The 22565-nt window shown below is 44.9% G+C and overlaps 1 protein-coding gene across 1 annotated transcript in view; it reads left to right on the top strand.

Moving 5' to 3' along the window:
- Positions 1 to 17420, top strand: part of NRBF2 (nuclear receptor binding factor 2) — a 41747-nt gene extending 24327 nt beyond the window's left edge. The window contains exons 3-4 of the mRNA XM_077455419.1: positions 4849 to 4889; positions 15266 to 17420. Coding sequence (XP_077311545.1) covers positions 4849 to 4889; positions 15266 to 16009 — 785 coding nt within the window. The 3' untranslated portion in view covers positions 16010 to 17420. The remainder of the gene's footprint in view (positions 1 to 4848; positions 4890 to 15265) is intronic.
- Positions 17421 to 22565: the final 5145 nt, after the last annotated feature.

Below are 22565 nucleotides of genomic sequence, written 5' to 3'. Positions count from 1 at the left end.
GATGGGAGCTCAGGTGGTGGTTTGGCTTTTGGGATGTAAGATGTGCTTATTTATTTTATTTTTTTTCCCTCATATTCATGTTCTTTATGCGCCTGCCTAGAAAATGGAAATAAGGGAGCTCTACTGAGTGGAAATAATAGAAATAAAGGCTTTGCACGATGTGAGGATTAACAAGCCATGCTCTATCTTCACGTGAAAGAACATCATTGAGAGCTGTTGACAAAGCTCAGCAGTGTATGTTGAGTGTCGCTGCAGAGGACTCGCAGGCAATCTGGATGATACAAAACAACATATCTGCCCAGTTTCCAAGATCATATTTATCTGCATGAAATAAATGTGGAGATCTACATAACATTATCATGATAACGTCTCGGCCTGGCAGTGTGCCCAGAAAAAAATAAAATAAAATCAGGCCCAAGGTAAACACTGGGGACATTATTCCTTCTCGGGCTGCAGATGACAAGATGTAGTCTGCAGTACTGACATTCATATTGGAATAAAACCAGAAGTCACTATGTTTCTGCATAAACATGGATGAACCTGCAACCAGTACTCTACATCTGTGGTTCTCAACCCCGTCCACAAGTACTCCCAACAGGCCACGTTTTGGGAATTTCTGTTCCATAAAATGGCCATCCAAAATACCAAGCCATTGACTCTGATTTAAAGCACTTGTGCAAGATAAAGGAAAACCAGCAAACATGGCCTGTTGGGGCCACTTTAGCGCAGAGTTGAGAACCACTGCCCTACACATTGTGTGGACTCGATAGACACACTGGGGTTGATTTTTTTTTTTTTTTTTTTTTTTTTTTTTTTTTTTTTTCTTCTAAAATTGGAGAGTGGAAAATCTGATGCAGCTGTGCATAGTAGCCAATCGGCTTCTAACTTCAACTTATTCAATTAATCTTTCTCAAAATACATGGACTTTGATTGGTTTCTATGGAGAGTTGCACCAGATTTTGCACTCTTCAGTTTTAGTAAATGAATCCTAGTGAATGGTAGGCTGCATTGATTTATTTTACAAACAATACCCCATAATGACAACGTGAAAGAAGTTTATTATCTTTGCAAATTTATTAAAAATAAACAAAAGTATCCACAGCCTTTGATCAATACTTTGTTGAAGCTTCTTTGGACCAATTACAGCCTGAAGTCTTTTTTTTTTCTTTTTTTTTTTTGAGGATGATGCTGCAAGGTTGGCACACCTATTTTTGGGCAGTTTCTTCCTTTCTTTGCAAGACCTCTCAAGCTCAATCAGGTTGGATGGGGAGTGCTGGTACACAGCCATTTTCAGATGTCTCCAGAGATGTTCAATTAGGTTTGAGTCTGGGCTCTGGCTGGGCCATTCAAGGACATTCACAGAGTTGTCCCTTAGCCACTCCTTTGTTATCTTAGCTGTGTGCTTAGATCCCTTTCACACTAGCTAGGTGTCAGCGTTAAAATGCCGCTATCTTTACCGCCAATTTAGTGTGATATTCGGGAGCTAGCGGAGTGCTTTACCCCCCCCCCCCTCTAATTGCCGAGAGAGTTAAAACCACAGCAAAGCGATGCTGCAGTAGCACCATGCCGGTGGAATAGCCGCACTGCCCGAAAGTAAGGCGGACTTAGAATGTAGTTTTACACTCCAATCTTCCCACCGGACTCGCATTTCGGACAATCCGGCCGTGTGTATGCCAGTCCGCCGTACTTTTGAAATGAGCGGACTTTTCCCGCCCGGAGAAAAGTCCGCTCATTTCGAGCGGGTCTCCAGGTAGGCGGGGCCCGCAAAGGAGACGCCGCTGGCCCCGCCACCTGGTATGGACTTAAAGGGTAACCCCAACGCCGAAAAAAATCGGCGTGGGGGTCCCCCCAAAGTCCACAACAGACCCTTGTCCGAGCACGCTACCCGGCCGGCCAGGAAAGGCGGGGCGAGCGAGCGCCTCCCCCCTCCTGAGCCGTACCAAGCCGCGTGCCCTCAACATGGGGGGTGCCTTGGGGAAGGGGGCCGCGCGGCCCCCCCACCCCAAAGCACCTTGTCCCCATGTTGATTAGGACAAGGGCCTCTTCCCGACAACCCTGGCCGTTGATTGTCAGGGTCTGCGGGCGGGGGGCTTATCGGAATTCGGGAGCCCCCTTTAATAAGGGGGCCCCCGGATACCGGCCCCCCACCCTATGTGAGTATGGGGTACAATGTACCCCTACCCATTCACCTGTAAAATAAAGTACAAAAAAAAAAACACAACACACAAGATAAAATAATTTATTGCACAGCTCCGGGGGTCTTCCGGGGTCTTCTCGCCGGACTCCTCCGCTATCTTCTTGTAGCTCTTTTACTAGCGGAGGAGCCCGGCATTCTTCTTCGTCGCCGCAGCCTCTTCTTCCGACTTCGGGGGTCTTGTCCCCCTCTTCGGTTCTTCTGCCGGGCCACCGCGCCTTCTTATAGCTCTTTTACAGGCGGTGGCCTGGTCTTCTGTCGCCTCCTCCTTCCTCCTTCCTCCCCCTCCCATGGCGACAGTCCCAGCATCCTCCGGGACTGTGACATCGTAAGGGGGCGGGGTCACCATGTGACACCGCCCCTTGTCCCTATATAAGTGGCAGCACAGCGCGTCCCTGGCATTGCGGCCGGAGAGAACGTCGAGTCAACATCTCCAGGAGAAGAACGGAAGGCGGCGGCGACAGAAGACCGGGCCACCGCCTGTAAAAGAGCTATAAGAAGGCGCGGTGGCCCGGCAGAAGAACCGAAGAGGGGGGACAAGACCCCCGAAGTCGGAAGAAGAGGCTGCGGCGACGAAGAAGAATGCCGGGCTCCTCCGCTAGTAAAAGAGCTACAAGAAGATAGCGGAGGAGTCCGGCGAGAAGACCCCGGAAGACCCCCGGAGCTGTGCAATAAATTATTTTATCTTGTGTGTTGTGTTTTTTTTTTTTTTTTTGTACTTTATTTTACAGGTGAATGGGTAGGGGTACATTGTACCCCATACTCATTCACATAGGGTGGGGGGCCGGTATCCCGGGGCCCCCTTATTAAAGGGGGCTCCCGGATTCCGATAAGCCCCCCGCCCGCAGACCCCGACAGCCAACGGCTAGGGTTGTCGGGAAGAGGCCCTTGTCCTCATCAACATGGGGACAAGGTGCTTTGGGGTGGGGGGGCCGCGCGGCCCCCCCTTCCCCAAGGCACCCCCCATGTTGAGGGCACGCCGCCTGGTACGGCTCAGGAGGGGGGGGGCGCTTGCTCGCCCCTCCTTTCCTGGCCGGCTGGGTAGCGTGCTCGGCCAAGGGTCTGTTGTGGACTTTGGGGGGACCCCCACGCCAATTTTTTTTTTTTTTCGGCGTTGGGGTTCCCCTTTAAGTCCATACCAGGCGGCGGGGCCAGCAACGTCTCCTTCGCGGACCCCGCCTACCTGGAGACGCGCTCGAAATGAGCGGACTTTCCTCCGCGTGTGTGGGCGAGTCCATTCATTTCAAAAGTAGGGCGATAGTACCGGCGGACTTAGTACACGCCGTATTAGTCCGCTGAAAAAGTGCCGTGTGTGGGCAAGTAGCCCCGTTCGGAAGTCCAACGGACAGTCTGGCAGGAAGTCCGCCAGACTAAGTACGTCGGACAGACGGCTACGTGTGTACGCGGCTTGAGGTCTACAGACAATTGCTTGAACTTCATGTCTTGGTTTGTGCTCTGACATGTACTAACTGTGGGACCTTATATAGAAAGGTGTGTGCCTTTCCAATCCACTGAATTTACCACAGGTGGACTCCAAGTTGTAGAAACCTCTCAAGGATGATCAGTGGACACAGGATGCACCTGAGCTCAATTTTGAGGGTCATGGCAGACTGAATACCTTTTTTGTACGTGTGATTTTTTTATATATATATATATATATATATATATAGAAGTTTGTTTGAAATCTTTACAAATTTATATCATGTTGTCATTATGGGGTACTGTCTGTAGAAAATAATGAATTTAATCCATTTTGGAATAAGGCTGTAACATAACAAAATGTGAAAAAAGTGAAGCACTGAATACTTTCTGAATGCACTGTAGGCTACAGTTCCACTTTAAGGTTAAAACCACAAAGCAAAAGTGGACAGTGCTGAAGCCTGCTATTACCTTTCCATTGTTTAGTAACATTTTAATTTTCCAGCATTTTGCAGAAGCATAGTGGCTTTTGAATGCCACATAAGAAAAAAAGGAGACCCGCACAAAGGCTGCTATGATGGTAGGGACTGCTGGTTTTCTGGCTGTCTCTGGCTTTGGCACTTTGAGTTGCAGCCCTGGAACAACAATGCAGATTAGAAAGAGTGAAGCAACGCAGGAAATATTGAATAAGTTGATTCTGCATTACAGCCAGACAATTGGAATTTTTGAGGAAGGAAAGTCCACAAAGGCAGCACTCTTTGTCAGTACAGTCTCCTTTAAATGACAATGGATGGCAGTGTGTGTGTGTGTGTGTGTGTGTGTGTGTGTGTGTATGTATATATGTATGTGTGTGTGTGTGTATATGTGTATATGTGTATATGTGTATATGTGTATATATATATATATATATATATATATATATATATATATATATATATATATATATATATATATATATATATATATATATATATATATATATATATATATATATATATATATATATATATATATATATATATATATATGGGAGATGAGTGTACTTTGTGTTTTTGTACAGTGATGCTGTCCAGCACTATGCTTTGCCCTGCTGTCATGTCTGTAGGATGACTTTGCACAGCGTGCCACATAATACTCAGCAGTACAGAATTCCCTGCTGCTCTATTCCATGTTTGAGGCCCTCTAGTGACAATATGTAAGTCTTGCAGCCTTATAATGTCGTTTCTATCTTGCAGCTTATCTCTTGGAAGCCAAGAAGCTTACACAGTCTGAGCAGGTAAGATGAATCATGCTTACTGTGTGGGAGGTTAAACAATTATTGAGACCCACTCACTTTTTCTTTTTGTTTACAGAACAATATCTGGATATCTGGTAGCAGTTTGCCACATTCATTCAGCCGGACCTGTTCTGTAATGTTGAAGATGTTGATGCTTTAGATCCAGTAAGTGTCCAGAAGATACCCTATCATTTCTATACACACAGGTAGCACCAACGCTGCAATTCAGTCTCCACTGAATGTGTAGATGTAGATTGCCTAAGAACAGGATGGGAGGAGTGTATCCGGAAGTCTGTGTAGGTTCCAAACAGCATGAAAGAGCAAATGGAACAACTATCCCTAAACCTGCATAGGGGCCTTCAATAGTAGCTGTCTTCCACCTATAATACGGTTTTAAAATCTCTACCCCAGCAATTTTGACAATTCACACCTTTAGTCATGTAAATCAAAAAACTGCCTATTCAGTCTTCCCACGAGGATGGGACTATGGGGTTGGTTTTCCAAAACTGGAGAGTGCAAAATATGGTGCAGCTATGCAAGGTAGCCGACCACCTTCTAACTCTAAGGCTTGATGTACACGGACATTTTTGCAACCTCTCCTGAATGATTGATTTAAAGAGGGATTCCACCAAAAGAAAAAATATTAAAAGCCAGCAGCTATAAATACTACAGCTGCTGACTTTTTTAATAAATGGACACTCACCTGTCCCGGGTTCCAGCGATGCCGGCAGCCGAGGCCGATCGATCGCTCGGCTCTCGGCTGCTGCAGTCGCCATTCTAGGTGAGGGAATCGGGAAGTGAAGCGAATCGGCTTCACTTCCCGGTTCCCTACTGCGCATGCGCGAGCCGCGCCGCGCAATAGGAAATCTCCGCGCTGTCACTGGGACCCGTGTGTGTCCCAGCAGACAGCGCGGCAGGGCAGGAAATGGCGTAGACTCCCACGGGAGTCTATGCCTGGAAGTGGGTGAAAATACCTGTCTTTGACAGGTATCTCCACCCCCCTCCCCCTGAAAGGTGTCAATTGTGACACCGGAGGGGGGAGGGTTCCGATCAGCGGAGGTTCCACTTTAGGGTGGAATCCCGCTTTAACTTGACAGATAGTAACTCGCGTTTTAAAACCTCCGTTTAGTGTCATTTTGCCGCATTTGCATTTAGAAGCGCTTGAAAAAAAAATTTCCTTTTTTCGCAAATAAATAAAAATAAAAAAAATGAAAAACATCTGTAAATGAAACGCGTGTTACTGCGTTTAGATTGGCACTTGAAATGCCTCTAAACTGAGCGTCTGCTCTTCTTTTTTTATTTTATTTTTTATTTTTTCTGCTTTCCAAAAAAGGCCTCTAAACTCAACTGCCTAGAAAGGACTATAAACAACCCTGTGTACATGTACTGATAAGAGAACAGAGGAGAGTTCAGGAGCAGTTGGGGAAAAAAAATGCCCAACCACTAGTAAAGGTCTGTTTAGCAGCAGCAGTGTACATGAGGTCTGCTGGTAAACAGATGTTTAGGAGCAGCTGGGCATTTTTTTTCCCCGTTTACCAGCAGGCCTCATCTACACTGCTGCTGCTAAACAGACGTTTACTAGCAGTTGGGCATTTTTTTTTCACCTGCTCCTGAACTCTCCTCTGTTATCTTATCAGTACATGAACACAGGGTTGTTTAGTCATTTCTAGGCAGTTGAGTTTAGAGGCTTTTTTTGGAACGCAAAAAAAATGGGTTCAGAAGAGGAGTTTAGAGGCATTTCAAGTGCTAAATGCTGCTAAACGCGGTAACTCGCGTTTTAGTTGCGTTTCATTTACAGGCGTTTATCATTTCTGGCTATTTTGAAAAAAATATATATTCATTTTTAAATGCAAAATATGGCATGTAAACGCAGCAAAACAGGCATTTTAACTGTGGGTTGCTACCTGTCAAGTTAAATCATTCAAGAGGTTGTAAAAACGTCCTTTGTACATAAAGCCTAACTTGTTCAATTAAGCGTTGACAAAAGCCTGGAAGCTGATTGGCTACCATGCACAGCTGCACCAGATTTTGTACTCTGCAGTTTTAGTAAATCAACCCCTATATCAGTAGAACATGGTAGCTCCACAACTTTTACATCACCCATCCTGTTCTTAGACGGTAGACATTTACACATTCCATGGTGATTGGAATAAGGCATCTGTGCTGCCTGTTTGGATATAAATGTTGGGGTATGTTCCTGACACTCATTGGAACTGAAATGGCTGATGGAAGCTACAAAACGTCTTCAACATTACAGAAGTCTATTTGTAAGTAATTGACTGCTAGCTTTATCATGAGCTGTATAAATGAGAATATTCACAGACATGTTTACAGGGGAATGTCATAGCACACTGCTACCCATACTTCTCATTGCCAGTCACATGCACAGATGTTAATTTTGGGTCCTGTGTGCCTTTGCCATTAGGTGTTGCGAGTGAGAAATAAAAGGTTTTCTCATGACGTAATTTGGTAGTTTTACTCTACATGTTCTGGGAGTCCGCATGTTATAATGAGAGTTTAGTTTCCGAGGTAGAAAAGAGAACCAATTAATACATTTTCAGGCCTTGTACTCACTGGCACTTGTGAATTTACTGTATTGTTCGCACCATAAGACGCACCTAGGTTTTAGAGGAGGAAAACAAGAAAAAAATATTCTGAACCAAATGGGGGTCATAAAATATTTAATATTATGCTACTACTATAGGTGGGTGGTGGAGACACAGTAATACCACACCCTATCAAATCAGCTCAGCTACACTATACCTGGGTGGTGGTGGTGGACACAGCAACCTCCCCCCTTCCCAGATCAGCTCAGGGTGACAGGGCAGACACAAATGCCCCTTCAGCCTATTCTATCACAACAGCTCAGGGGACTGGGCAGTGGATACCATGCCAGCCCACACCTCCCACCCCTTTATCACCAGCTCACCTCCGTCAGTGGTGGACACTGCTGCCATTACGTTCCACAACCCCCTCAGGCTGGCTGGCTGGCTCACTCACTCGCTGGCTCTCAGCCTCGGATACACCCGGGCAGCAGCTAGGAAGGAGTACTTGGGACATAGTTTCCAGCAGCAGCTGCTGGTGGAAAGAGCAGGAGGAAGGACTGGACCAGACCACGGGGCAGGGGGTGTTTCGGCTGGGAAAAAAAAAAAACAGCCAGGGCTCTTGCCGGCGCGGGATGGTGTCACATCTGGCGGGTGTCAACTGACCTGGGTGTGGAGCGCACCACCATCGCAATGCCACTGACAACCCCCGTGTTTTGGCACCCGGGGCAGACCGCCTCCCCCCACGAGGATCTGCCTCACATCCTGTCCTCACTCCTCCACAGAGAAGCCGAGCGTCGATATTCTGATGAGGGGACGAAGGTGGCGAGGGGGCAGAGCCTGATCAGTATTCGATCCATAAGGCGCAGGGACGTTTTCCTCCTTTTTTTTTTTTTTAGGTGGGGGAGAGTGTGCCTTATGGTGCGAAAAATAGGAAGTATAAGGCCACGTTCACATGGGTCGCTTTGCTCTGTGCCTCATGCAGGGCCATGTTTTACCAGCAAAGGGATGCACAGGTACTGCTTGCATCCTCATGCTGGCGTCCCATAGCTGGGTGGATGTATGAAGCATAGCAAGGGATGGCCCGGCTCTAAGCGAATTCCCCATGTGAATGGGCCCTAAACCCGTTTGATGCCTCCCAAATCGCTGTGTTTAGACGTTCATGCTTTAAAGCAGGTTTAGACTCCCTTTACATCCATTCAGCTTGCAGTGAATGTGCAGTGAATGTAATTGATAAGCACACCTGAACACTGACCTTGTAAACTTTTGTGGACCTGAACGGTCCGTTTATTGACACTTTGCATGAAGCCTTAGGCACAGTCATGCAGTGACACAAAATTGGATATGCAAACCCTGTACAATTTGGGTGCCTATGCCCAATTTTGCTGAGGCAATTGGTAAGGATCACAGAAAAAAGCACTGATTTTAATTTTTTTTTTTTTAAATTGTAATATCTAAAAAGAAATAAGATGAGGTTCATAACTTCGCACATGTTTATGCCAGATAGAGCTGACACCATTATTATTAATAAATAAAATAAAAAAAATTACTGGATAGCATGGTTCAGACAGTGGGGGAGATTTACTAAAACCTGAGCAAAATCTCATGCAGCTGTGCATAGAAACGAATTCAGCTTTAATAATAACATAAAGGAAATTCTTGTGCTCGGTCCACCCAAATTCAGGGTTTAAATAAATAAACCTGATGGAACAGCTGCAACCTACAAGTACGCTGTTCCTTTAGATTGCATCTTACATTATAATCGATGTGCAAAAAAAGGCAATATGGACCTTGAATGCCGTCTTTACAAATTATAAAGTGCAAACAAGGGCAAGGTACCGTAATATGGACCTTGAATGTCCCCTATACAGGATTCTAAGCAATGATTTGCAAGCAATATATCAAAATGGTGTAGATCCTGAATTACAGGGATCAGAAAGGCACAGTATCCATCCAACAATAGGTGACACCCTTATCAGAACTGCATCTTGGAAAATTAATCCATATAGGTTTGAATCACATAGGATCAGCTCTTTAGATCGCTCACCCATAAGTCGCATATAGAAAGCTAGCAGGGAGAAACTCGAAGCTTAACACAGCAGAGAAAAGTTTATTAAAAACAGTTTTATATCCACTTACATTTAGGCAGTGAAAAACAGGCTCCACATTAAAACACACCGGCCGCGGTATCTTACACCCCGCTGGCACGCGGTGACGTCGCACACACTCCTTCCAGGTTTTTATTTTCGAGGCTTAATTAAACAAGCTAAAGTAAGAAGCTGATTGGCTACCACGCACAGTTGTGCCAGATTCTGAGTGTTCTAATTTTAGTAGATCAGCCCCAGAGTACAGAGCTGATCTGAGCAGCTCTGTACCTGTAAACAGTGTATTGTTTTCAGTTCAGAGCCCGCTCTTACGTTTTGCAACAGAGGAAGGAATAACTAATGGATGACTGCATCTTTCCTTCATTAGCTATAAAAAGGCACTGATTACTGTGTAAATGTCACTGGCAGGGAAGAGGTTAACACTAGGGGTGATCAAGGGGTTAAGTGTGTGTGTTCCTTCACTGTGTTCTAACTGTGTGGGGATAGGATTGACTAGGAGAGGAGACATATATAGTTTTTCCTACTTGGTAGGAACAAACGATATGGCTCCTCTCCTCCTGACAGCACAGGAATTTGTCATGCTGACACTCGTGTGCCTGGCCGGCAGCGATCGCGCCTGCCAGCCACGCACATCAGTTCTCCGTCATGCACAGTGTGTGTGGCTCCCTCTGGTGCCCAAAAAAGGGTAGGACGTTCCTGTACGGGATTTCTCCCAGGTTAGCCATTGTACCGCGGTATATCTGCGTGACACTGTCAGGAATCGGGTAAATGATGCATACTGATATCTGTTTGCATATAATTTGCTATCAATGTAAACTATTATGATGTAAAAAGCCAGAGTACCCCCTGAATAGTACCGCTTGGGCTATACAGTGCCTTGAAAAAGGTATTCATACCCCTTGCCATTTTTCCATATTTTTGGTTGTATTTTATGTGATGGACCAACACCGTGGCTCATAATTGTGAAGTGGAAGGAAAATGATAAATGGTTTTCAAAATGTTTTACAAATATCTGAAAAGTGTGATGTGCCTTTGTATTCAGTCCCCTTTTACTCTAATACCCCTAACTAAAATCTAGTGGAACCAATTTTCTTCAGGAGGCACCTAATTAGTAAATAGTCCACCTGTGTGTAATTTAATCTCAGTATAAATACAGCTGTTCTGTGAAGCCCTCTGAGGTTTGTTGGAGAACCAAGTTTTGCTTTTGACTTCTGGTGATTTCTGTGATGCATTTTTATGTTTTGGGGTTTCCTTGCAGCTTTTTTAATGCCCTCTGTCACTTTTTAAACAACTTTAGACCTGACCTGACACAAGACCTGAAGTGCCAAACTGTATGCTGTCTAGTGGGCGCTCGGGTTCGGCACATCACTGATCTGGTAGACAAATTACTGGGAGGGGCTGGGGAAGACCCGGCTGTCATGGTGCAAGTTGGCACCAACAACAGTCAGAGGCAGATGGAGTGTCCTAAAGAATGATTTTAGGGACTTGGGAGCGAAATTGAGGAAAAGGACCTCCCAAGGTAGTGTTCTCAGGAATACTACCAGTACATCGCGCCACACCAGAAAGGCAGAGAACAAGTGGCAGAGGAGCTGGTGTAGTAAGGAGGGGTTTGGGTTCCTGGAGGACTGGGCCGATTTCTCAGTCGGTCACCAGTACTAATAGAAGGGACAGACTGCACCTACATGAGGAGGGTGCAGATCTGCTGGGAGTAAAGATGGCCAAAAAGTTAGAGGGGCTTTAAACTAGGTGGCGGGGGGGGGGGGTCTAGTCCAGAGGTAGAGATAGTCAGCGAGGAACATAGTCCAGAGGGTAGTATTGGGGGAATTAGTGGTAGGTTGACTAAAGCACATAAACCCAAGATAAATATAGTAACAAGTCCTAGTTGCATTCTCAGAACACCCAATAAGAGGATAATATGCGACAGGTCTAAACTACATGGCGTGTTCACCAATGCCAGGATCCTGACGAGCAAGATGGAAGAACTAGAGATACTGTTGTATGAGTAGGATTTGGATTTTGTGGGAATTTGAGACTTGGTTCAACAGCTCTCATGATTGGCTGGCAACCATTCAAGGGTATACCCTTCATCACAGGGATCGAGAGGGTAAAAAAGGGGTGGGTATTGCTGTATATCAAGAATAATGTATAAGTGAATGTGAGAGATGACATCGCTAAGGAAGCTAGGGAGGAGTTGAAATACCTTTTTGGGTAGAGCTCCAAAGGGATGAAGCTAAGGGGAAGATAATACTTGGGAGTATGCTATAGGGCCCCCTAACCTGAGGGAGGAGGGGGAGGTGGACCTCTTATCACAATTTGGATTAGCAGCAAGGATGGGAAGTGTTATGCTAATGAGGATTTTAATTATCCAACCGAACCACGCATTTGTCTAAGGCTCTCCAGTTCCTAAATGTCTTGCAGGACAATTTCATGGGCCAGTTGGTAGATGCACCAACTAGAAATAAAGCTTTACTAAATCTACTGATTACCAACACTACAGATCTGATCACGAATGTGGAAATACAGGGCAATTTAGGAAACGGCAATCGCAGGTTAATTGGCTTCAGTATAAATCACACAAATAGGAAACCTAAGGGAAACACAAAGATGCTGAATTTCAAAAGCCAACTTTCCTAAACTACGAACCTTGCTAGAAGGCATAAATTGGGATAAAATCTTAGGACCAAAGAACATGGAGGAAAGATTTAAGGGTTTGATTTAAAGCGGGAGTCCGCCGGGACTCCGCGTTTTTTTTTTTTTTTTTTTTTTTTTAAGTCAGCAGCTACAAATACTGCAGCTGCTGACTTTTAAAATGGTGACACTTACCTGCCCAGCGCGCCCGCGATGTCGGCACCCGAAGCCGATCTCTAGATCGACACTCGAGTGCTGCCGCCTCCATCTTGGGTATGGGAATCAGGAAATGGAGCCTTTCGGCTTCATTTCCCGGTTTCCTACTGCGCATGCGCGAGCCGCGCTGCGCAATGAGGACGGTCCCCGCTGCCTCTGGGATCTGTGTTTTTCCCAGCAGGCAGCGGGGCACTTGCGGAAGGGGGCGGGCACTTGCGGAAAGAGGCGTAATGTACGCCCCTTTCTGCAGAGAGCTAGCCCGGAAGTGGGTGCAGTTACCTGGATTATCCAGGTAACTGCACCCCCCTGAAAGGTGCCAATCGTGGCGCCGGAGGGGGGGAGGAATCCGATGAGCGGAAGGTCCATTTTAGGGTGGACCTCCGCTTTAAGTGCATATTAAATAAGGGCATTAGCCAGTGCATCCCATATGGGTAATACATTTAAAAGCAAACAAAAGTCCTGGATGGCTTAATACCAATGTGAAAATGCATAGAAAAGCAAAAGAGAAGGCCTTCAAAAAATACAAGCTTGAGGGATCATCAGCATTCAAACTTTATAAGCGATGCAACAAAAAATTTAAGGGTGCAATTTGGGCGGCTAAGATAGAACACGAAAGACACAGAGCAGAGGAGAGCAAAACAAAATCCCAAGAAATTCTTGGAATTCTGTAAATGGTAAAAAAAAGGGAGGACAGACCATATTGGCTTCATAAAGAATGAGGACATCTGGTTACAAAGGATGGGGAGATGGCGAAGGTATTGAATTTTATTCTTCTCCTCAGTCTTCACGAGAGAGTCGGGTGGCCTTCAGTAACCAAAACTGCAGTGTTTAGCCTCCTGACGCATCACAGAAAGCACCCTCATGACTAACAGAGGACAGAATTAGACTTGGGAAACGTAACATTTAATAAATCACTGGGACCGTATGGCTTGCACCCGAGGGGACTTGGGGAACTCACTCAAGTAATTGCCAGACCATTGTTCTTAATTATTACTGACAGTCTACTGACTGGAATGGTACCAGTGGATTGGAGAAAATCCAATGTAGCACCAATATTTAAAAAGGCCTAAAATGCATCCCTGGGAATTACCGTCCAGTTAGCCTAGCATCAGTTGTATGCAAGCTCTTGGAGGGGATGATGAGGGACTATGTACAAGATTTTAGTAATGAAAACGATATAATTCGCAGTAATCGGCATGCATTCATGAAGAATCCTTCTTGCCAAACGAATCCATTAACCTTCTATATGGAGGTGAGTTGCCATCTCTAGATAAAGGAAGGCCCGTAGATGTGGTAACAAGTGCTGTGTCCCCACATGGCTTCTTGCAAACTAGACTTCTTATGGCTTTCTTTCAACTATGGCTTTCTTCTTGCCAGTCTTCCATAAAGGCCAGATTTGTGGAGAGCACAACGAATAGTTGTCCTGTGGACAGATTCTCCCACCTGAGCTGTGGATCTCTGCAGCTCCCCCAGAGTTACCATGGGCCTCTTAGCTGCTTCTCTGTTTGATGCTCTCCTTGCCCGGCCTGTCAGTTTAGGTGGACGGCCATGTTTTTGTAGGTTTGCAGTTGTGCCATACTCTTTCCATTTTTGGATGATGGATTGAACAGTCCTCCGTGAGATGTTCAAAGCTTGGGATATTTTTTTAATAACCTAACTCTGCTTTAAACGTCTTCACAACTGTATCCCTGACCTGTCTGGTGTTTTCCTTGGCCTTCATGATGCTGTTTATTCACAAAGGTTCTCTAACAAACCTGTGAGGGATTCACAGAACGGCTGTATTTATACTAAGATTACATTTACACACAGGTGCACTCTAATGACTAATTAAGTGACTTCTGAAGGCAATTGGTCCGATTTTTTTTTTTTTTTTTTTTTTTTTTTTTTTTTTTTTTTTTTTTTTTTTTAGGAGTTTCAGAGTAAAGGGAGGTGAATACAAATGCACGCCACACTTTTCAGATATTTATTTGTAAACCATTTTGAAAACCATTTATGATTTTCCTTCCACTTCACAATTACGTGCCACTTTGTGTTGGTCTATCACTTAAAATACATTTGCATTTTTGGTTGTAACATGAGTCTGTGGCACTTTTGAAGGTGTATGAATACTTTTTCATTGCACTGTAAGGCATTTATGGGATTTAGGCCCTCCAGCTGTTTTTGAAACTACAAGTCCCATGGGACATTGCAATACCATGATGATCACAGGCATGACTCCTAGAGGCACACGCATGAAGGGATTTGTAGTTTCAGCACAGCTGGAGGGCTGAGGTTGCCTACCCTTGGCCTACATCATGTACATTCCATCCTTTTGGTTCTGTGAAAAGGCTGCCAATATATAATATAATATGAGACAATGTTATGCCAGACCCAGTGGCAGTAAATGATGGCAGCTGAAACGCCTAATTGCTGACATTATTTCTGTGATCTTGGGTGCCTCCTCTGTTTGCAGCAGTGTGATAACTGGCTTAATTAACAGCTACCTTTTTCAATCGCCTATTGGGCAATTCCTAAAAAATAAAAAAAAGTATGCTCTCTACTTAGGGATTTTAAGGCAACTTCCTAAGTCACCTCACAAATAATTATGGAGTTTGGCTAGAAGGGAGGTGAACTCCAGAGTTGGTGGAGGTTTCAAATAAGCCAAATGATTTCTGAAATGTTGCAGCTCTCTACTACCTGCTGGAGCCCCAGTGGGGGACCCTGTGGAAATCCGCCTGTAGGGATTTTTTCTAATGGGGTCTTCTGATCCTTTTATTGTTATAAATGAATTGATAACTGAAGTGAACCCAACGGCTTGAGGCTCTAATCTTTTCACCTCTTTTAAGACAGGCATTGGAAATCCTTTATTATAACAAGTAACCCTTATTACTCCCCTTCTATCTAGGCTCAGCTGTCTCTAGAGCTGCAGCGGGAGAGCCACTTGAAGCAACAGATCCTAATTCAGGAAAGATTGAAAAGGGCCAAGAGAGAAGAGAAACTAAGAACTCAACAAAAAGCAATAGCTGCAGAGAAGGAGCTCACTGCCCATCTGCAAACATCATACAAATCATCTACTGATGATATCGATTGCCAAAATGCACTAGTTTCTGCAGGGCAGAAATCCAGTTCTAACCCAGGGAAGTGTTTGCAGGAAATCCACAGTGTCCTTGACCGAGAACCAGACTCTTTACTGTATCTGCTGCAGAAGAGGAAGGAGCCACTGGAGCCTTACAAGGCCAACCGTGTTCCAAAAGATGACAAAACAAAACTGGAAGAGCAAGCAACCAAGATCAAAGATCTGAACTTGCTGGTGGACACCCTTCTGGCTGAAAATGAGAAACTAAAACGAGAGAATCGGAAACTACGGGCTGAGTTGGTGCGGCTCCAGAGAAACCCTGAGAAATACCTGGACAAGGACACAGATTTCGTGGAGAAGTCTGAACTGTGGAGTCTGCAGCAGCCAACAGCAACTTCTTCCAGCCCAGCCTCTACCTGGCAGAAGTTTGTAGCAAATACAAGCAAGGGTACGGACATTCCTATACCCAACCTTTCTCATTTAGACATTCCCTTACCAGAACTTCCTCCCCTCGAGCTACCAGAAGATATACAATCACAAATTACAGGACTTAAAGACTATTTGGACAGCTAGAAGATCAAGTGACTGATTATTTGGACAATCGCAGGAAAGGGAAAACCACCTTGGCAGCAATATCACAAAGGCCCTCAGGCCTTTGCAAGAGTTTACTGTAGGAGGTTGAGCATTGCTAGACAAGTCACTGTGAAATATTCAACTTGAGTTTGTTGATTAGACTTAAAATGCTACAAGAGAGTGACAGGAGAGATCTTGATATGCTACTATTTTTTTCTCTTCAAAACCAAATGACTGCCTAGAATAACTTTTTTTTCCAAAACCTTGCCTAAAGTTTTTAATTGGTATAAATAATTCCATGATAATTACAATGCCGAAGCTATGTTGCAAAGGTAGTAATTCTCTGTATTTTAACCTGTTTCTCTCATGTATTCGGAATGTTTTGGGGTTTTTTTTTTTTTTTTTTTTTTAAAGAGTCACTCTATTCACAGTTGGATATTTCAGTTTTGGGTGGATGACCAATATGGTTAAAGCCTGTTGTGCTATATTTCTGAGGGATTTAAGCAGAGATCTCTGCTTGCAGGTCTGTCTGCCCTTCTATGGCCATTCTAAAGATCTGTTGGAATTTCTTCTGTCCCAGGGGGAGCTAAGTTGGTGGCTGATTCAGTTCACCAATCTTGGCCCTTATTTGTAAACCATTTTGGAAGGACCTGTCTCTCAAAGATCTTCAGTCTACCCAAAACCAGTATCCAATGCTGTCCAATTGTACTACCTTCTATTTCTTGGACGGTGTTGAGGAGATCTATATATTTTAAAGTCTCTAGGTCTGCGGGGACTGCATTGGTGAGAGCTCTGTATCTGAGACCATAGGTCTGCTCCACAGCTGTTTCATGAGGATCTTCTGTTTGTGTTCTTAATTTTGCATTATGATCAATGCAGTATCCATGCCATTGCTCCTGGTCTTAAAGACGAGGAACGGCAAGACCCGGGCTGCAGAGAGGGCAGAACAGGGAAGTACAAAGATTTCTGTGGTCCCTGAGAGATGCACAAAGCCTTGAGGTGAGCTAACCCATCGGCATCCACCTATAACAAATCTAGCCATTTAGGGTGGACTTGGCCTTTACCACAGAAACAGTGTGTGTACCAATATACACACCACAAATCATGTATCAACTTGTGCCACATTGCACTCCTGGATCTTAACCTCAAACCAACAAGAAGACGTACATTTTTCTTTACTTTCTGGAACCAAATTACATGTTTCTAAATAATCAGTTTACAAAAATTGAAAAAAAAAAAATCAGGGTGCATCGTAAATAACTTTGCTGTATATCAATAAAATATGTGTTAAGCATTGTTTTAAAAAAATACTTACTGAATGATCAGTATCTTGTTATAACAGTGCATGAGTGCAAGAAACGCTGGATGACAGTATTTGATTGACAATAATAAAGTGTGTTTATATCTGAAATGTCTCCAAATGCCTTTCTAATGCTCACTGAAAAGAAAATGTTCTTTTGTTTTCCACAAAGATTCTGAAAATATCTAAAGACAAATCTTCATACACAAACCTTTTTGATCTAATGCGAGAATTCCAAAGGGAGGGAAGCGAGAAGCTTGAAGCTGGGCCTTATAGCAGACAATCAGATTCTTGTTTTCATTATCTTAGGGGTTCATTTATAATGCAGAGGGGATATACTGCGGCCTGTTCTATGTGGCATATCCATAAAATGGGGGGGCACAGTAAATCCTGCAGTGCATCAGAGTTGAGCAGAGCGAACATAATATAGCAGAGCCAATCGTGTTACTTTGAGAGGCCTCCCTACAAGTTGTGTGTGGTGTTTTTTTTTTTATTTTATTTTTTTTACACCCCCTCTCCTTTTTATTATGTTCCGTAGGCTTCAGACTCGCAACACCAGCAAAATACAATGCACATTTGTAAAGCACATTGCTGGGATTCATAAATGTTAGATTTTTTTTATTTATTTTTTGTTCATTTCTAAAACAGCTGTCTGGCAGGGGTATATCCATACTGCTACATTTGTGGCCATTTCGTACGGCCGTCATCCATTCAGTCACATTTTTAGCTAGGAGAAAACTGCTAAAAAAATAAATAAATAAAAAAAAAAAGATTTGATTACATCAGTTTGTACATCCATATTCAGTTTGCATCAACTTTCACGTCATTTCAGTTTACATCAATTTAGATCAGTTTAGGTAAGCTTACATCAGTCTACATCCATTTGTTTAGTTGTTGCAATAAACAATCAGATGACAATTTGTATAAACAAAAAAAAAATTTTTCTTGCCTAAAAATGAACATAAACGGATTCCATCAGTTTACATCCGTTCTGTTTCAATGGATCTGACCATTGGCTGTTCCATTTATAAAAAAAAAAAAAGGCACTGAACAGACGCAGCTGTAAACAGATCATCTGTTTACATTTGGTTGTCCATAGAAATGCTGTCCATTTTTCATCTGTCAATAGACAGATGAAAAACAGACAAATGGAACGCCCATGTGAGAGGGGCCTTCATCTCAAAGTAAAATAAGATCTGATTTACTGGTATGGGAAGGTCAATGCTTTTCGCCAAATTTTCTCCTACACAGATTTTTATTATGGCACAACAATATGGCTTTGGTTTTAAATTCTTTGAAAGTACTTTGGTGCTTGGACTTGTTGTTTTATCAATACATTGCTGTATTGCACCTGATTACCCCCCCCCCCCCCCCCCCTTTGTCTGTAATCTGGTGATCCTGAAACAACCCCATTGCTGCTTCTCCATGTAAAAAGGCAGAAGTCCAAAAATGTGATAGTACTAGATGTTACAGTCACTAATCAAATGTAGTCCCTTCTGGAGCCTTAAAATTGGTGATGCAAGTAGAGGAAGGGAGCAGGTCTTTCCTTGCCTTGATGTCTTGTCTCAAATTATATTGTGACTGTACTGACTTCCTTTCCTTTGTAAAGTGCTCCGTAAACTGTTGGTGCCATATAAATCCCATATAATTGTAGTAAGAGGAGGAGGTTACAAAGCACAGGCTTCAGAAGTACATTCCTAATGGTCCTGTGCTCCATGAACGCAGAAACTACAGAGCACCCAGAGTAAGGCAAAAATGAGTGAGCTTCCAAGTTTAGCACAGTTCTAGTGTACTGAAATGTATTAGCAGTTCACCGACTTTTTCATTTGCTACCTGGATTTGTTCTTTTAACCATAAAGGGTATTCCATATTTTGCATATCCATGCAAAACCGTAACCACGAACAACATAACTGTGCTGGCACACGGAGGATGAACAAATAGGACAATGAGATCCAGGACACAATCCATGTAGGTTGACATTAACATTATGGTTGTACACAAATGCAGATGAAATGGCGCGACAGGTCGCTCTAGTCTAGTGTTGTGATAGGAACTAGAACTTGGTACACACAACAAACTATTACATCAATTCGTAAACATCCCTAATGTTCTGCAATGGTATGCTCAAAAGGAGAGATAAATACAAGGTGTAGTGCTGTGAGTGGGGGAACCAAGGGACAGAAAAAGATTGTGAAAGGGGAAGGGAGCAATGTGGGGAGGAGGGGGAAGAAGAAAAGGGAATTAGCTGAGAGGTAGGATGTTCCATAAATGCTAAAAGACTATCAAATCAAGAGAATCCAAGAAGACCTGTAGCAGAGGAGAAGACCACACAATATGTATGAACGTGCCAAACAAAGTGTGGCACTCAAATCGCATTGCCAAATTGGCAGCTATTGCCAGCAATGGCACTGTCTGAATCGGTGCAGCGCCGCACTGATTCCCAAAAGTAGTTTCTGTACCACTTTTGGCGACTTCAAGTTGTGATTTGTATAGACATCTGTGCAGGAACCCGCACAGATGTCTCTGAAATAGCGCCTGAAGTTGGACTGACATGCGGGTATGAATGCAGGATTTCAAGCCTGCTGATGGCGTGACCTCCCACCTGTCTGTATAGTTACTGGCCCAACATCATTGGGAAATCCGTGGCTTAAGATCAGCAACTCCTCTTTTTCTCTCAGCTAAGTAACAACTCAAACATCAAACCCTTTTAGCTGTCTCCAATGCTAATTGTGCACAGATTTATTAATTTTTTTGTTTAAAGGCAGGATACCGCACAGATGGACAAATCTCTTGTGGCCCTGCCAGATATCCAAATACCTGAACAGCGGCTGCATTTGATTGTATGCAAACACTGTTCACCCTGATAATTTTGGCTTCTGCAATTTTTCATTTGAGAGATGTCAGACGGGAGGTGGTAGACAGAGAAATCAACCAAAATTTGCTTTGTCTATGACCAACTTAAGGGTGGCACTTCTCCTAATGACCTCCATTGCAAGACATTCTTCCTGGCCACCAATGGAAAGGGGTGAAAAAAAAAAAAAAAAATTACCATGGGTTTTGAGCATGGTGTGTTTTTTTGTTTTTTGTGTTTTCAGTTGAGTTCTGTTTTTATCATCAATCAACTGTGGTGCTGGGTGTCATAGATCTGAGTAGTCCCTCCAGCACTGCCATATTGAGCACATGGCATCATCGCTATAGGGGGGATTGGCTACAACATCAGAATGGCCTGTAGGGTCTCCACCCCTCAGCAGACACGTATGATGGTTGGATCTGGTCCTTCCATCATAGCGCTGCTTTATAGGCCAATGTCACCCAGACAATGATGGGATCAGAGATGTTCGCCCCACCCCCTGCATGGTGTAATACAAGCTCCAGGTTGGCCTTAGTACCGTGAGTATATCTGCTGTGGTCGGACCTAAGTGCATCAGGTTACATACAGTAAGGTGCCACTTATTGGGGGTGTCTTTTGGACAACGTCATCGGGATATCACTGGGGGCAAAAGCTCTTCCTTCCCCCTTACTGGGAAGCCTGAGGATTCCTGTCGCAAGGTGAGACCCTCCTTTGCTCACCAGCATCTTTTCTCTTATATTCACGGACTGACACAGCTTCTCTCATTAGAGCATTGGTTTTGTTATGCCATCTTCAGGGGAAGACTAGGCATTACACGTTAACGTTCCGCCCAAGGGGTGGTCCCTTACAACTGGCATGCAGCCTCCATTTTATTTTGCCTAGTGAAGGAGAAGGCCCTAGGAACCCTGACGGGCCCATCGGCCCGTCTTTTTTTTTTTTTTCTGCAGAAGCTACACAAGAGGCTTTTTGCGCAAGATGATTGATCCTGTGATCTGCTATCAACAGCCGGCTGGGTGACAGGCTAGATACCCTTACCCTTGTAGTCTCCCCAGCCTGGCCATCAAGCATGTGCAGGTCGCAGCTACACGCTAGGCTGGGCACGATGAAGCCTCAGCTCCAGAGGTGGCCGGTGAGCTTTTATGCTCCTGGGGCGCACGTATGACCGGGCTACTGATGTCTGCGTCAGTGTTCCGAGGCCAGCAGCCACACTGTACTGATCAGAGAGTGGGTCTATAATAATGTCTCCCAGCTCTTCAGGACTGGTAAGTGAAGCTCTCCCTGCCTTGGTGGGGCTGAGCAGCTGGGCATTCCCTGGGAGGTCGATTCGAGGGTCCCTCACCTCCCTCTCCCTATCCCCCCCCCCCCCCCGTGGGGGATGCTGCATGTGGCTGCTGAGTGGGGTGTGTGTCTGTACAGGTGCGCTGGCTGGTTGTGTCCTGAGTCCTGTTTCTCATGTCCCTGGAGGTGCCTGTGAGGCTGTGCCTGTGTCCCTTGCAGCGCTGATCACCGCCTTTTGTTTCAGCTCTGTCCCTCATCGTTTCAGCTTCTGTGGCCACCTAAGGTGTGGGCAAGGGAAAGCATGCCCTCCTGGGCTTCGGAGGCCATTTTCCCTGTGATATGTCCTTATACTAGACGCCGGCAGCCATTTTCTAGAAGCCTGAACACGTTTTTCAGCTTTCTCTAGCAGCAGCATGTGTCCCTGTGCTCCGGTGGCCATTTTTCCTGTGATATGTCCTTATATTGGACGCCGGCAGCCATTTTCTAGAAGCCTGAACACGTTTTTCAGCTTTCTCTAGCGGCAGCATGTGTCCCTGTGCTCCGGCGGCCATTTTCCCTGTGTTTTATGTCCTTATACTGGATGCTGGGCGGCCATTTCCTTTGAGCCTGAGCACATTGCAGAGCTGTTTCAGCGCCATTGGCAGCAGCTTGCACTGACACAGCTGATTCCTCTGCACCTGGGAGCCAACAGAAACCACAGGCACTACCTGCTGGATAGCGCAGAACCTTTCAGGGTGGTGAGTCCTACGGGAAAGAGCCCTTCAGCCAGCAGCAGTAAGGAGGGAGGGTGGGACTGTCGCTGTCTTCTGGTGGCAGACAGGGTAGGGTCAGCATGGCTTCAGAAACTAGTTTTTCTTCCCCGAAATCCAGGCAATTGAACAGGTTCCCCTGTGGAATGCGCAGTGCCCTTGGACGCCTTGTCAGCGGTCCTCAGTTTGTTCGTTGCCAAGATGGTAGCGGTGCGTGGGCACAAGGTGCTAAAAAGCGGCCCCTGCCCCCCCCCCGTCCTCTGGGGAGAGCTCTGATGCGCACACGGGCCCTGCTGAGGCTGGTGTGATCCCTGCTCATTTCAGATGACGCTGACCAGGACCGTTCGGACAGTGAGGATGAGTCCCCGTCCGGGTCC

Source organism: Lithobates pipiens, unplaced genomic scaffold (genome assembly GCF_037356315.1).
Source record: "Lithobates pipiens isolate NorthernLeopardFrog02 unplaced genomic scaffold, aLitPip1_a1.2 Scaffold_25, whole genome shotgun sequence".
In the NCBI taxonomy this organism is placed as follows: Eukaryota; Metazoa; Chordata; class Amphibia; order Anura; family Ranidae; genus Lithobates; species Lithobates pipiens.
The sequence above is the reverse complement of the archived record's forward strand: the minus strand, read 5'-3'. Positions and strand labels throughout refer to the sequence as shown.